The 15,456-nt window shown below is 37.8% G+C and overlaps 1 protein-coding gene across 4 annotated transcripts in view; it reads left to right on the top strand.

The window, feature by feature from the left end:
* The window catches only part of arhgap35a (Rho GTPase activating protein 35a), a 66,586-nt gene that overhangs the window by 29,491 nt on the left and 21,639 nt on the right, over positions 1-15,456 (top strand). For 3 of the 4 annotated variants that reach the window (XM_083548303.1, XM_083548304.1, XM_083548305.1), the window contains one exon: positions 9,488-13,603. In XM_083548303.1, coding sequence (XP_083404429.1) covers positions 9,866-13,603 — 3,738 coding nt within the window. In that variant the 5' untranslated portion in view covers positions 9,488-9,865. Of the gene's footprint in view, positions 1-7,510; positions 7,559-9,487; positions 13,604-15,456 lie in introns of those variants that run through there. The other variant, XM_083548306.1, reaches the window with a different exon arrangement.

The following is a 15,456-nucleotide window of genomic DNA, read 5'->3' as shown; positions in this document are numbered from 1 at the left end:
AAAGATGGCTACGACAGCCAGAAATATTTTTTTTTTCCCCATGGTGTAGTCATGGAAACCAAAGTCACCAAGAAACAATTCTAACACTGGTGTTGATTGGCTTAACAAAAATCATTTTTAAAAAAATTAAGAGAAGAATTGTGTAGAATCCTGGCATGTGAGGGTGTGGAGGAACACTCAGGGAGACAGGCAGCATATTTACTGAGCGAGTCCACCCTTTCTTTTTAAACTGTAAGATATTCAAGTTCAAGCACTTTTCAGCAATTATTCACCAGTCATTGCTGCTTGGGTTTTTCTCTCTCTCTGGTTACAGCCATTCCAGAAAAGGAAGGGCTAAGTAGACTGGCTGGAACAAGCCACAGGTGAGAATTTTCCATGTTACCTTCCAGTTCTCCCACCTCCTATTCACCAACAGCTGACGCGTAACCATACCATTGATGTCACAAATTGTTTCCTGCATTGATAGACAAACTAGTTTTAGGGGAAAAAAAACAATTGTATTGTTACTATTCTTTATCTTCAAAAGAAAATGGATTCATTTGCATATGTTGACTGTATGCTATTTTTTTATTTCAGCCTAATAAATAGCGTACTTGTTGCCATCTTTTGCTTGAAATGTCCGTAGCGGTTTAAAGTAAGTGAATTGACACATGGATAAGTTGTTTTGAGTCATCTGTGATATAAAAAGAATATAGTATGCAAGAGGTAAAGGTCATGGCAAGTGTAAGGTGTGTGTTGCTATGAAGTGCTTTAGGTTGCCACTGATAGCTAAAGGAAAGAGGCTCATTTGCTATCAGTTACGAGGTGCTATGCACTGGTGTGACGGATTAATAGCCGTCAACACACTTCTTTTCCTGTGGAGTTATATTTACTGTCCTTATCAAAAAATGGAGTTAAACCAGGTAGTAGCAGCAGGCTTTGCCCTTTGGATTGTCTTTCTTTCTTTTCTTTTTTTTTTTTCTTTCCCTTTCTCCTAAGTTGAGCATTAGTACGATAGTGTTATTGTCAGGTAGTAAAAAAAAGTATTGTTTTGAGAATTGGGGTATTCAAGATTAATAAAAATTACAGCCGAGGTATGTAAAGAGTAACCTTAACAAACAAATAAGAATGAATGCAACTGCAAATACAGTAAAAGTACCTAACTAACACACCATAAAAACATTAACTTCTTATTAAACATGGAAAATGTGGCATGCTGAAGGGCAGTTAGGATAAATGGGGTAGGACTCTCTATGGTTTATGCTTTTTTTTTTTTTTGCGCATCTGTGTCATTATCTGTCTTTCTTCTCTTCTCCTTCTCTGCTTGTCAGAGCAGGCCAGGCTGGCTTGTACCTCTTAGCCTCTCCCAGGCCTTGGGCTGAATTGAGTTTCAAACCAGGCTTTTTGTTTGCCTCTTTCATCAGGAGCAACATATAGCCATGGCATAAGGCACCTCTCCAGTGTAACAGGAAGGTTATGAGAAATAGAAGTGGTTAGAGACTTTAACACATTTGGGGGGGGGGGAAACATTAAATAAAAATCAATAGAAAGGAGGTGTGTGCATGTTAGTGTCCACAATACGGATGTTGGAAAGATGTCAAAACCTAGCTGAAACAACTGGCTCAAATCTACAGATAAAACAATGGTTGCTCAAAACACTGCAACTTTTCAGCACAGGGAAATGAACTCTGCTGCTGCCTGCACATCGAACTGCCCATTCAACTGAATGTTTCTGTCATTATATGAGCAGCAAAAGGGCACTGATATGCACTGAGGTTTGAAAAACTTTTGTTGTTAGAGGATTTGGCATTGAAGTCAGGCTGAATTAAAATCTCTGTCCTCCATTTTCGTGTGTTCTGCATTTCTCTGTGGAACTTCATCAGATAATCTTTTACATTGGCAGAAATGGAAAGACAAACATTTCTGAATCCAGACATGGTAATAATCCAAGCAACAACTGTCCCCAGTCTAGCTGGCCATCTGACACAATGATTATTGTGATGGTGCATGGGTGATACATGTGTTGGGGATTATGTTTGTATGCGCCATTTGGTATACTTTAGAAGTGAACTTATATAACGGAAACATAACGCATAAATTCCAATATAGATACATGCCCTGTTTGGTGCTTTTGAAAGCTTTAAAGTCACCAGCAGTGACTTTTTCTGTGATGATAAACTATATTTCAGCCTGGCTGTTCTGGGTAAATTAGAAAATGGAGAAATATACAGCTCAGATTATACAATAATGCTAAATAAAAAACATCCACAACCATATACATGCATTTACGTTGTATCTTTTAGGTAAAAGGATTGCCAGTATATTTTATAGCACTTGCTTGTCAAGTTCATAACTATCTCAGATTATCTAATATTTTTTTTACCCTGTTTCTTAAAGAAATGCTCTAAACTTATAATCACTCAACATGAAATCTATTAGGGTTGAGCAGTGAATTATGTCATGACATCCCATTGATTGCATAATAAGAATGATGTAGGAGAAACTATTGCACTCTATTGCCGAGGTCGGTGCGTTTAAGGTTAAGTCTACCAAGTTTATAGTGCCAATGTGAGAAGTGTAACCCTTAAGTTCAAAAACACATATTTACAATTGTCATCTGTCTCTTTTGTGTCATTTTTACATTTTGTGTGCTCTGTCTGTCTAATTCAATTGTGTTTGGGTGAAATGGGTGTTGAAGTAAATAAACCTAATTTTCATTCATTTTTTGTTATTAGAGACGATTTCTCTCACTGTAATCACAATTTAAACACAACATTCATTGAAGGATTGCTTGGATACACAGTCTAGACTTAAAGATATTAGCCCTGGCCTCGGTTATGATCTTGATTCCACAAAAATCCAAAATAATTCCTCCTAAAATGTTTAACAGTAAATAATCTGTCGTGAATGGCAAAACTAAAACATTGTGATGTCTTTCTTTAAATGCTAGCCTATTTACATCAGCCACCCCTGAACACTTTAGTGACTTGTTTTCACAGTGACTAGCCTGAACACCAGCAATCACCAAGAGATTTTGTTTTAAAGTTTAGGACCACTTTGTTGGCTATAACCTTGTAGTATATAGTTTGTCTCATGTGTATTAGTACCAGTGCTTAATGAATTGCTATGTTCATGAATAAAGGGTCATTTTGTTGTATAAATTACGCCGTGTCTCTCTCCAGTTACACACTCTACAGCTGCACTGAATATTTCATGCCTTCTTTAAAATCCATTCATCTCACTCGTATTCTGTTCCCCTCCCCCATTTACGGCTCGGTCTTTCTCACTAAGCTGAGACCTCTTCTTTTGCAGGAAGTGTTGTCCGTGCAAGGGCTTCGTTCCTTTATTGCCCCTGGCAACACTCTAATGGAGTACAGGTCTCCTGAGAGTGAACACACGAGAGAGTGAGAAAGAGAGAGTGAGGCAGAAATGGAATAAGAGAAAATCCTCCCTCACCACCACATTAGTACTGATTCACTGAAAGGAATGGGCTTTAGAGAAGCATCCATCAAGCTAAAGTGTGTTTGTGCCTCTGTTGCCTTAGTTTGTCATCATCATGATCAGCTTTGGTTAGATTCTTTTATGAAATATAGCATTGCCAAGGACAGGCCGGAAATGGAAGAAGCCATTTAAGAGTTTGAATAGCATCTCATTTTCTGCACTGTATATACTCCAGAAGATAACAGGGAGCAGGTGCTAGCACTTTTTCACCACAAACTGATGACAGGCACAATACCATCATCATTTTATTACAGTGATAGGTTATTGGGGATAATGGTCTAAGCAGAACATTATTACTATATGCTAATATCCTGTTATTCACACAGACCTCTTCAGTACCATTGCAATATATTCCATTGGTCTTACTGATGCGCCACTTGAAGTAGGAAAAAAGAAATTCTTACACTTGTGTTTCTTTGTGGTTATGTTGACTACTGGTATTTTTTTTATTATTTATTTATTTATTTTTTGGGCAGACCTTTAACAAAAATGAATGGTAGTGTTTGGTTTTATTTAGTATCTTATAATATTGGTATCTTATAATATTGGTATAAGTATAGTCCATAAAACGTTTTGTCAGAACTTATTTTGAAGGAGTCCATGCACAGATGCTTTTCTCTCTCTCTCTCTCTCTCTCTCTCTCTCTCTCTCTCTCTCTCTCTCTCTCTCTCTCTCTCTCTCTCTCTCTCTCTCTCTCTCTCTCTCTCTCTCTCTCTCTCTCTCTCTCTCTCTCTCTCTCTCTCTCTCTCTCTATTCAATTATATATTTTTAAACTCTCACCTATTCTGCTTATATGATTTGTGTAAACCAATGTGAAGTGCAAGTACTTGCATGACAAAAGCCTAGAAATTTGTCTTATTGTATTGGCCAGATGGCAGAGATCGTAAGAGTGAATACAGCTGTCCAATTTAACAGCGAAGCAGATTTTCAAATTGTATTACATATTAAACATTGAGGAATAAACTGTGTGCTCCTTATCCATTTAATGCTTTGGTCTGCTTCTTTTAAGTTTGTCTTCTCTTTTTCTCTCTTTACTTATTCAGTCATTCTTGTTGTCCGAGTGCAACATTTACTCATGCAGTATATTTTATCCATCTGTATCATGTCACGAAAAGCACGAAGCTCAAACTCTCACACAGAGTACCCTTATCAAGCTGTCAGAATTTGAATCCGTATGTGAAGTCCAGCTCAGTTATCAAACAGCATGACCTCGATGATGCAGAGTGTAGCGTGTGCAAAAAATCGAGCCCCTGTTCCAATAGCTTCGGCCATTTTAACTTCTCTCATGCACATGTGCAGGCCAGGCTGGAGTGTATGGAATGTGACCTGTGTTTAAGAGCAGTCAAAGGCTCCAAAGGCCATCCGGAGTTGTCTCTATGATCCTCTTTACTGTGTCGTAAACAACAGTTTCCTTTAATAAACCTGATGGAATGCACCGATCCTGCATGAATTATTTTCCCCACTTCAAAATCTTTGCACCTAATAACCCCGATGTCTATTGCTAAGCAAAAACTCTCATGACCCTTATTGCTTGTCATTATGGTTTTCAGCCACATGGCATGTTTGTCCAGAGTCTCTTTATCGGAGGGCACGATCCCAGCCTGAAAAGTGACACACGCCAGTCCCTTTCACTTTGCTGCTCTGCAGGTGAGCTGCAAGTGTTTGCTAGCCCAAAGCTACTCTCATCTATTAGCAAACATGTTTGTGGCTGTTGGACATTCAGAAGGCCTCAGGCCAGCCAGCTGCCTGTCAACTTGTCTTTGGCAGAGGTCAGCCATATCCAAATATGGTTATGGTCACAAACAGACCTAGTCACTGACTGGTGAATAATGATGTGCCTGCTGATTGACAACTTTAGGTTTTGGACTCCCCGGGCTAATACTTCAGTGCAGACTGCTGTGCTGAGCAAAACAAATTTGCTTTAGATTTTAGAGAAGGAAAACGATGAGCATTTTATCAGAGCTATTTTCACAGTCCCAGAGTTTACTATTAAAAATCAATATTCATAGATGAATTCTGTATTGATTCAAATAATTCTGGCAATTTAAGCAAAGATAAATGCAAACAAAGTAGTTGTCGTTCTGTTGTAGCAAGAAGGGCTGTCAGAGGGGTAAATGAATATATTCAGTGCAGCAAAGAAGTTTGACGTCTCAGTAATCAATAATCTGTCAGTGTGAATTTAACAGTTAGAGCTTTTGCAAGTCTTCAAACAATAGATGATTCCTTTTACTAAAGAGTTATAGGTTGTTTTAGATATTTCCTATTATGAAATATTTCCTGACCAGAATTTTCTAGTTTGTTTTATTTTACATTCATTTTTTTGAGTTACAATCATGTAGCATATTTCAAATCGCATAGACATGTACAGTTACCTAATGTTTTACATGTAAATTATACAAAAAATTTTTTTGCAAATATAACATAAAAAAACTTAATTAACTTATGTATATAGATATTAGAGTACATTATATATTCACATAAAATGTTCTATCTAAAGTCGGTCTCACGGTTTACATCATATATTTATTACCTACTGGTACTATATCTGGACATACAGAGCCGAAATAGAGCAATTTGCTATCTAGCGGTATGTCTCTTCAAAGAATAATTTCAAGAGATTCCTGTATTTTTTCCAGTATTTTTAATTATGTAAACAGACCCAGAATATATGTTAATGATTTGCTTTATTTATTTTTTTTTTACTTTCTTAATGTCAGTGTGGCAACAAAACAGAACAAAGGAGCCCAGGCATTGTGTTTAGCAACACATTTTTCTGAGCCTTCCTGTGCATGAACGAGTATGAACATTATGGAAAACCATACAAAATGCTCAACTGGAAATGATCATCCAGATGTGACCGTGCTTGCGTACACTGAACAAGCATTTTTGAACCTCATTTGGGGGTGGTAGATGATTAAGAGGGGTTTCCTAATTTGTCAAATGACTTGCTCTGTTGATTTTGAAGCTGTGATCATTGCATGGATTGTTGCTTTGGCTGCCCTTTTTGCCTGCTCTTATATTTAGAATGGGCTGGCGTGTGTAGGTCTAGAGTATTTTTATTTCCCGAATCTGTCTGGATGATGTAATAATTTCCTCAATGCTTAGTAATTGATAAACATTTCATGGATTATATTTATGGTAGTGTTGCAAAATGAAATGATAGTCATTAATACACAATTGTTCAGCAATATTATGAGCATTTAAGTAGTTTAAATGCACTTTATCTTATAATTTTAAATACAAAAATGTATAATTATACATTTCCAGTAGTTGTAAAATTGGTAGGTATATTTATAAAGTGTTAATACTGTATATGTATAAACGCAATAGTAAGCGGTTTGTTGAACTTTTAGTTTTGCAGTCAGTTCAATTGTATTTTCACACAAATTTGATTTAAATTGTAATCAGAAATTAAATGTCATACTGTGTTTGGTTAGACAGCTGGTTAGACAAGAGAAAGGAGGTTGTTATTTAGCATGTCAGAATCGATAAATGCTGATATTTAGTTAGCCAATTAGAATAACTTTAGCTCCTCACACCAGTGACAGTGGTTTATTCTTAATTCGTTAAGTAAGTCAAAATTTGTGATGACAATTAAAATGATTTATGAAATGCAGTCTCTGTTTGGAACAGAAGTGGGTCATGTTGTGTAGGGGGAAGGAGAAAATGGGCACTGATATGATTTGTGGTCTCAGTGGCAGAAGGCTATTGAGCTGAACAGATTTAAATTTTAACCTGCTGTGTTCCTTTTTCTGTTACCAGAGCACAAATAGGTTAGCGTTCAGGGGGAAAAAAAGAAACCTCCAAATGGCAGCTAAAGAATTATACAAGGACCAGCCATTATTATAACAGGGCAAACACTGACTGATTATTTGGAGTACTGTGCATTTTCACAAGTGGTAAATGTCAGCAGTCACTTTCATAAAGGTTTTTTTTTTCCACCTGCATTCTTCAGATAACAGTAGATTGACCCGCCCTTCATACTGCACCACATAGAAGCTAACTCTCCTTTATTCTCCCGGGAGTGGGTGGAGGCAGTAGAAGTGCAGTTACAAGCCTTTCAGTTGTAGATCTGCAGGTGAGGCCACAAAAGCTCACTTTCTGTTTGCTCAGTGCTCATTGATTGCTGGGTAATCACACAGCAGCAAATGCCTGGTAAAAAGCTTTGCTGGGAGGCCTATATGAATAAACCATGACTCCCTTTGCCTTATCACAAATCTGGAATTGACCTGCAGATTGCTAGTAATGAGCCGAGTGCTGTTGCAGGGCTTGTCAACATTCCACATGATGTTTGCTGCAATTCTTTGGTTCACGATAAATACCACAATTCAGAATTGCGCCTTTTGATATAGAATTTCCTTTGTGTTGCTCTGAAATGCTGGATTTAAATAGCAAAGTCTAAGCTGAATACAAAATTTGTTATAACATAAAGAATTAAAGCAGGGTTCCAAAAGTGTAATTCCCAGCATGTTTGTTATTGATTTTTGATGATTATTTTTCATTGAATGTCTTTTTTAAAAATATAAATGAATGATCATGGCACAGAGTTCTGTATTGTGTAATTTCTGAACCATTAGTTTGAAAACAGTATTAATGATCTACAGTGACTTTGACCAAATATTGACAGGGTATATGTCCTTGATTCTGTGTCACTATTTTCAGTGATTGTGCATGTTGTCTATGGTTTTTAGCTTCTCATTGAGCTGGCAGGCAGTTGTGATTTTAGACATTGTATAACATTTACATTCTTTGGCAGACGCCCATATCCAGTGCGACTTACAATTATCCCATTCATGATACAGTTGAGGGTTAAGAGCCTTGCTTAAGGGGCTACAGTGCCAACTTAAGCGTGGTGGGATCTTAACTCATGACCTCATCAGAAGTCAAACATCTTAACCACTGGGTTGCGTCTTCCCTCGTATAATCGTACACCCCATATAACCCCTCTATAACAGCCTTTTCACACAGACATGAAACACAAACCTTTTCCACACAATAAAAGAATCAAACAGGGATTTATTTGAGCATCAGTAATTCTGTGCATTAACAATGGGTATTAAATTTTTTGTAACGCTCTTTATTTGAGATGTCGAAGTTCGGGTCAAGTCATGGACCGCCAAAGCAAAAACTGTCAGCAGTCTGTAAGTCTTGTATCTGTACACAAAGAAGGCTATGATGAACAGCATGGGGACTATTAAAATGTTGCTCAAAGTAAACCATGTTAGTGCTGAGCTGGACAAAACCTGGAAAAACTAAACTCCAGTGCAACATTATGGCTTCATGTAATTAAAATTAAGCTCTGTAGACAATAAGAAAAGTTTAGAAATAGGCAAAACAAACACCCATTTTTCCACAGAGTCGCTTGTTTTTGGGTATTTTGTCTATTTTTAGAGAGAGAGAGAGCATGCAACACACTCAGTAGCACATTCGGCTTGCTTACAGTCAATATAATCTCCACAGCGCAGATTTTTTTTTATTCTTTTTTTTTTTTGGAACTTGAAAAAGCAGGTACTGCACCCTTTTCAAGAATTGGGTGCGTCATAATGTACCATATATATTTTTTTATTTGTTTACTTAAGAGAAGAACGATCATCTTATCTTCATTGTTCTAGTCTTTGGTGCCATTTATTTCAAAAGACAAAAATCAGATCATGATTGTTGTAAAAGGATATTTAAAAAAAAATCTTCATTCTCTAAAATGCTTACTGTTGCTAGTAGTTTAAGAAAATAAGTTTCATTCAATTTATATTAATTTCAGTTTTATAATATTTAAGGGTTTGCAGATACTTTGGGTTACTTGTTTACTTATTTAAACAACCTTGGCTGACAATGGTTGAAAAATAGTTTTTTTTTTTTTTTTTTTATATAAATGTTTTGTATTCTTATAATAATTATTTATTTAGTTTGTATTATTATATTAAGATAATGGATTAATAGCAATTATCATAAAGACAGGATGAATAAAAACTATACTCATACATTCTCATTTATTCTTTTTTTCTTCCAGGACAATTTTCAAGCTGGACAAACCCAAGACCCTGCTTGTGCCACAGAACCATTAAGAAGAGATGTGCTGGAATAGTTCTGCCTCAATTACACCTTTCTAGATCGGATTCTACTTCTCCCCTTTCTTCCAAACAACCACAGGCCATATGCCTTTTTGCCCTACAAAGATTTTCCATTTTGAGATTTTTCTGCTAATTGCACAAATAATGCTGTATTCAAGAGTTGATCACTACAACCATTGATTACATTATCCCCAACCTTAAACAATTAGCAAGTTGAGGACCTTTTAAAGTCCTGAATGTGCTTGGATAAAATAGCAACCCAGTAGCTTTCCAATTAGAGCTTCTGGGAATGGCAAGATGAGTGACTTCAAACGATAATGATGGCAAAAAAACAAGATGCCCGGGCACCAACCTACAACCTGGTTGTAGTAGGTTTGTCCGGTACTGAAAAAGAGAAAGGGCAGTGTGGGGTAGGGAAGTCCTGCCTTTGTAACCGCTTTGTACGCCCCAGCGCTGATGATTTTTATTTGGATCATACCTCTGTTCTGAGCACTAGTGACTTTGGTGGTCGAGTAGTAAACAATGACCACTTTTTGTTCTGGGGTGAGGCATCACGAACATTGGAGGAGGGACCAGAATGCCGAATGCACGTGGTGGAGCAGACTGAGTTTATTGATGACCAAACGTTTCAGCCACATCGAAGCACTGCACTGCAGCCTTACATTAAGCGGGCAGCTTCCAACAAACTGGCCTCAGCTGAAAAGCTTATGTATTTCTGTACTGATCAGCTCGGTCTTGAGCAAGATTTTGAGCAAAAACAAATGCCTGAAGGAAAGCTTCTTGTGGATGGGTTCCTACTTTGTGTTGATGTAAGCAGGGGAATGAACCGTAATTTTGATGACCAGATAAAGTTTGTTACCAACTTGTACAACCATTTAGCAAAGACTAAGAAACCAGTTGTACTTGTATTGACCAAGTGTGATGAGGGAGTTGAACGATATATAAAGGACTCTCACACCTTTGCTGTAAACAAGAAAAATTTGCAGGTAGTTGAGACGTCTGCACGCTCTAATGTCAATGTTGACCTTGCCTTCCTCACCCTAGTGCAGGTGATAGATAAGAGTCGAGGAAAACCGAAGATCATACCCTACTTTGAGGCTCTGAAGCAGCAGAGTCAGCAAATAGCATCTGCTAAAGACCGCTACGAGTGGCTTGTCAGTTCCATCGTGAAGAACCACAATGAAACATGGCCCAACATCAACTGCAGAATGCAGACATACCCTGAATACAAAGATTATGTCTTCCTTGAGGGTACTTCCAAAGCCAAGAAATTGTTTCAACAACATGTGCACAGGCTCAAACAGGATCACATAGAAAGACGGCGCAGAGTTTATTTAAGTACACTTCCACAGGCCCTGTGTACTTTGGTACCAGATTTAGAGGAGATTGACCACTTAAGCTGGTCAGGGGTACAGAAGGTTCTGGAGACAAAGCGTGGGTTCTCACAGTGGTTTGTTATATTAGATGACACACCATGGGAAACCACACCACATATAGACAATATGAATGACGAGCGTATACCCCAGGATCTTTTGGAAACACCAGCTGCAGAAGTCCTCTATGAAAGTCATTTAGTGCATCTGAGAAATGAGAGAAAACGAGCAGAAATGCGTCGAGAATTCAAAGAGAAACTGGTTGCGTCACCATTTGTCACTCCTGGCAAGCCTTGGGAGGAGGCCCGCAGCTTTATAATGAATGAAGAGTTTTACCAGTGGCTGGAGGAATCCGAGTACCTAGATATCTACAACAAGCATCAGAAGGAGATTATTGACCAAGCCAAAGAGGACTTCCAAGAGCTTTTGCTCGAGTACTCTGAGCTGTTCTATGAGCTTGAGGTGGATGCTAAACCCAGTAAAGAAAAAATGGGTGCCATTCAAGAGGTTCTTGGAGAGGAACAGAGATTTAAAGCTCTCAAAAAACTTCAAGCAGAGAGGGATGCTCTAGTACTTAAGCATATTCATTTTGTCTACCACCCAACAAAGGAAACTTGCCCAAATAATCCTTACTGTGTGGACAGCAAGATTGAGCAAATTTTAGCCACTAGATTTCCTACTCGGTATGCATTTGATGGCACTTTAAAGTCCCAGTATGGTGAGGGAAAAGTAGATAGAATCAATCTTGTTATCCTTGGAAAAGATGGACTTGCTAGAGAATTGGCCAATGAGGTCAGAGCAGTGTGCACCAGTGATGACCGATATACACTGGATGGAAGAGTATATGAGCTCGCTCTGCGTCCTATTGAAGGCAATGTGCGTTTACCAGTTAACTCTTTTCACACACCTACTTTTACCCCACATGGATGCCTCTGTCTCTACAACTCTAAAGAATCTTTGTCCTACATAGTTGAAAGCATTGAGAAACTTCGGGAATCAACCATTGGTCGAAGGGATAACTTATATAGCTTAGCACAGCTCCCCATGTCACTCCTGTTAGTCACCAAGAGGGGCGTTGGATCAATTGGGGATATTGGGGGAGAAACTGCACAAAGTTTAATAATTCAAGGGCAACAGGTTGCTGGGAAACTTCAGTGCACTTACTTGGATCCTGCTTCCCCAGGTGCAGGATATGCTCGCAATCTAAATGAAAAGCAGATCAACCAAGTTCTGAAAAGCCTTGTGGATTTACAGAAACCCACTCGCAGTCTTGTAAACAGCTCCCCTCCATTGCAGAGTCCACGTTCTCGTTTTAGAGACTCTCATACTCAACAGGCTTTAGATGCTGATTTACATGTTGTTATGTGCATTATGTGTGGAGACACTTATGATGTGGACCAACTTTTATCACCATTCTTACATTCTCAATACTGTAGGCCCTCTGCCAACCTATCTAGTGGGACATCAGTGTTGTTAGACCTTACTATTGGTAGCCAAAGGCAAACTGTTGACCTAGCTGTTCTATCATATCATTCTACCTTTTCTTTACGCAAGAGCCGTTTAGTACATGGATACATTGCTGTATACTCAGCTAAACGCAAGGCTTCCATGGAAACGCTTTGTGCCTTCCTTTGTGAAGTGCAAGACATCATACCTGTGCAGCTGCTGGCAGTTGGGGAGAGTCAAACAGAGCTAACAGAATCTGAAGTAGCTCGTGATCAACTGGTCGAAGGGGATGACTTGGCTCGTGAAATTGAGGGCCGTTTTAGTTCTGTTGTCTGTGGACCAGGTGGGGTAGTAGGTGGTTTGCATCGAATAGATCTCTTTCAGCCTTTTTTAAAGGATGTAGCTGAAAAAAAGACTATAATAGAGGCTACCCATACATATGACAATGTAGCAGAGGCCTGCAGTACCAATGAAAGTGTCCATTCACCTCGTTGTGAGTCACCAAGCATCCCTTTGCTAGACTCTGAAGATGATGTTGATCCCTCACCACCTCACCTCGTCTACAGGGAGGATAGCACTTTGACTCATGGATTTAAGTTTGCTGATCCTGACAGTAGTGATACCTTCAGCGTTATTTCTGAAATCAGCACCTTTGAAAGCAAGCTTAACAACAAATTTGCACCACAGGTGCGACCCAAGCCTGCAGTTACATTTGGGAAAGGTAGTCTTGGCTCCTACATGGACCATGGAGGAACCAGACGCTCAGTACCTTCAGTCACATGGCCACCAAGCAGTGATGGTGGATATGATCCTTCTGATTATTCTGAGCCAGTAGATGCTGTACCCAAGCCCCGCCCCACAGAAAAGGAAAACATCTACTCAGTTCCACATGATAGCACACAGGGTAAAATCATTACCATTCGCAATGCAAACAAGAGCCATTCTAATGGTGGGGGCAATGGCTCAGACAGTGAGGCAGACAGCAGTTCACTAGAGCGCAGACGCAAGTTGTCTTCTATTGGAGTTAAGCCACGATTATACCGTGATTGCTCTAAACGGCTGGGCAAGTTCAGTAATTTCCGCACAAGTTTCATTGGCAGTGATGATGAGCTTGGAGGTCCAATCAAAACCAAAGATGATGAGATAGGAATACAGAAAGGGGACAATTCTCTGAATGAAGAGGGTGAGGACCCTAAGAGAAACAAAATATTAAGGAGTCTTCGCAGAACTGGCAAGGTAAGATTCAACCTGCATATGTTTCTTATATTTTTTATTTTTGAATAGCTATACGAGTTCTGCATGTTAGTGTAATGAAGCTATAGACAGTATTAGCTTTCATTTTTCTGTACATTGAGGAAATCTATTTTGTAGCATTAAAATGGCATTTCTAGTACCAGCCTTTTGATTTGTTCCATATGTTCTCCTTAATGTAAGCTTCTTTTCAAAAACATTACTATTCTGGATTTGATTGAATCAAAAGCTAAATGTTCCCCCTTTTCCTCAAGAATTTTGATATAGATATGAACTAATACTGACCGTATGCTTGAATTAAAAGGCATTACTTTCTCTCATTACCTTATTCACAAGGATATGATGTATAGTGTTCAGGTTGTAAAGCCTTTTAGCTAAAAAAAAAAATTAATTTGAATAATACAAAATACATACAAATTTAGATTTAGGGTCTCTGGTTTCATGATCGGATGGTGTTTGTTAACAGGTCAGTGAAAAAAAAATTATTTGGTAATTAATTTGACACTAAATCTTTAGTTAAATTATAGTTGCCTAGTGTTTAAATACCAAAATAATCACATTTATAAAAAGGTTACATGCCCCAAAAAATGCTGCCATCAAAAAAAAAAAAAAAAAAAAAACTTTTAATTTGAGTTTACAATTAATAGTTGTATTAATAGTTTACTATTAACATTGTGTTAAAATAAAGTGCAAATTTTAACATATCAATAATCCTAATACTTTGCTTTATGTCGGATCTTAAAGCTATGCTAATGAGGACAGCTAGATGTTTAACTCTCTGCTTTTCAAATGCAGCTTCAGAAGTGTAATCAACAATGCCAATCTCTGTTGACTAAGTTTCTCTCTCTTTTTCTCTTTCTTTTTCTTCCACCCTTTTTCTCAATTTTGTGGAGAGCATTGTGCGCCATTAGCAGGAATCATGTTCAGATGGGAAGTGACTGATAGCTGATAGGTCTGGCCAAACGCATTATAGGTTATATAGTTACAGGACCATATTATAACAGTTACAATGAGCCTACATTTTATACAGACACATTCCCCTTTTTCAAAAATTAAGGAGTAAAATTTTGTTCTAAACATTCAGACAGGCTTATTTAAAAGCTTTATTGGCATGTTTTTTTTTAATGAATTTACAGTATATTTGTTTAAGATGTTAATTGTAGGTTTATTTACTGTTCCACTATGTATTTTTTTTAATGCCATAAATGATTTTAGGATCAAATATTTAATAACTATTTTCTCTCTCTCTCACTCTCTCGCTCATGTACGCACACGCACACTCACACTGTAGCTTTATCCTGGATTAAAGCAAAGCTTTGGACTATGTTCTAATCACAAATTACAAAACCTGAAGCTGTAGCCTAAAAGTTTTCCCAAAAGTTACCTAACGAAGCCAGCTGCTTTTTTTAAATGCCTCTAGGGTAGGACACATTTGAATTCTAGATTTGGTTTGATTGTCTTTAAGATCATTTAAGAAGACAAAATTTAAGAAGACAAAATTTGGATGCAAACTATTTCAAGTATTACTCTAATGTACAGACGCTCTTCACTTTCGCAGATACGAACAAACCTGTCCTCAAAGTGAAATTTGTTCGGAGTAAAAAAATATTGAAACGGAGGAGAGCCGCCGCTAGCTAGTCGCCGACTGTAAGAGTCCACATGATGCGCACTGGACTAGAGTGAATTAATGTATTTATTTTTTTTATTCATTTTTGTTTTTTTTTATTACTTAATACAAAATATTGTATACAGTATTTCGATTATTTCGAATTGTTTTAGTATATTTTATAGTATTTATAGCTCTTACATCATTAGGAAATATGCATAGTCAATAATGA

The sequence above is a fragment of the Silurus aristotelis genome (assembly GCF_946808225.1).
Source record: "Silurus aristotelis genome assembly, chromosome: 8".
Classification (NCBI taxonomy): domain Eukaryota; kingdom Metazoa; phylum Chordata; class Actinopteri; order Siluriformes; family Siluridae; genus Silurus; species Silurus aristotelis.
The sequence above is the reverse complement of the archived record's forward strand: the minus strand, read 5'-3'. Positions and strand labels throughout refer to the sequence as shown.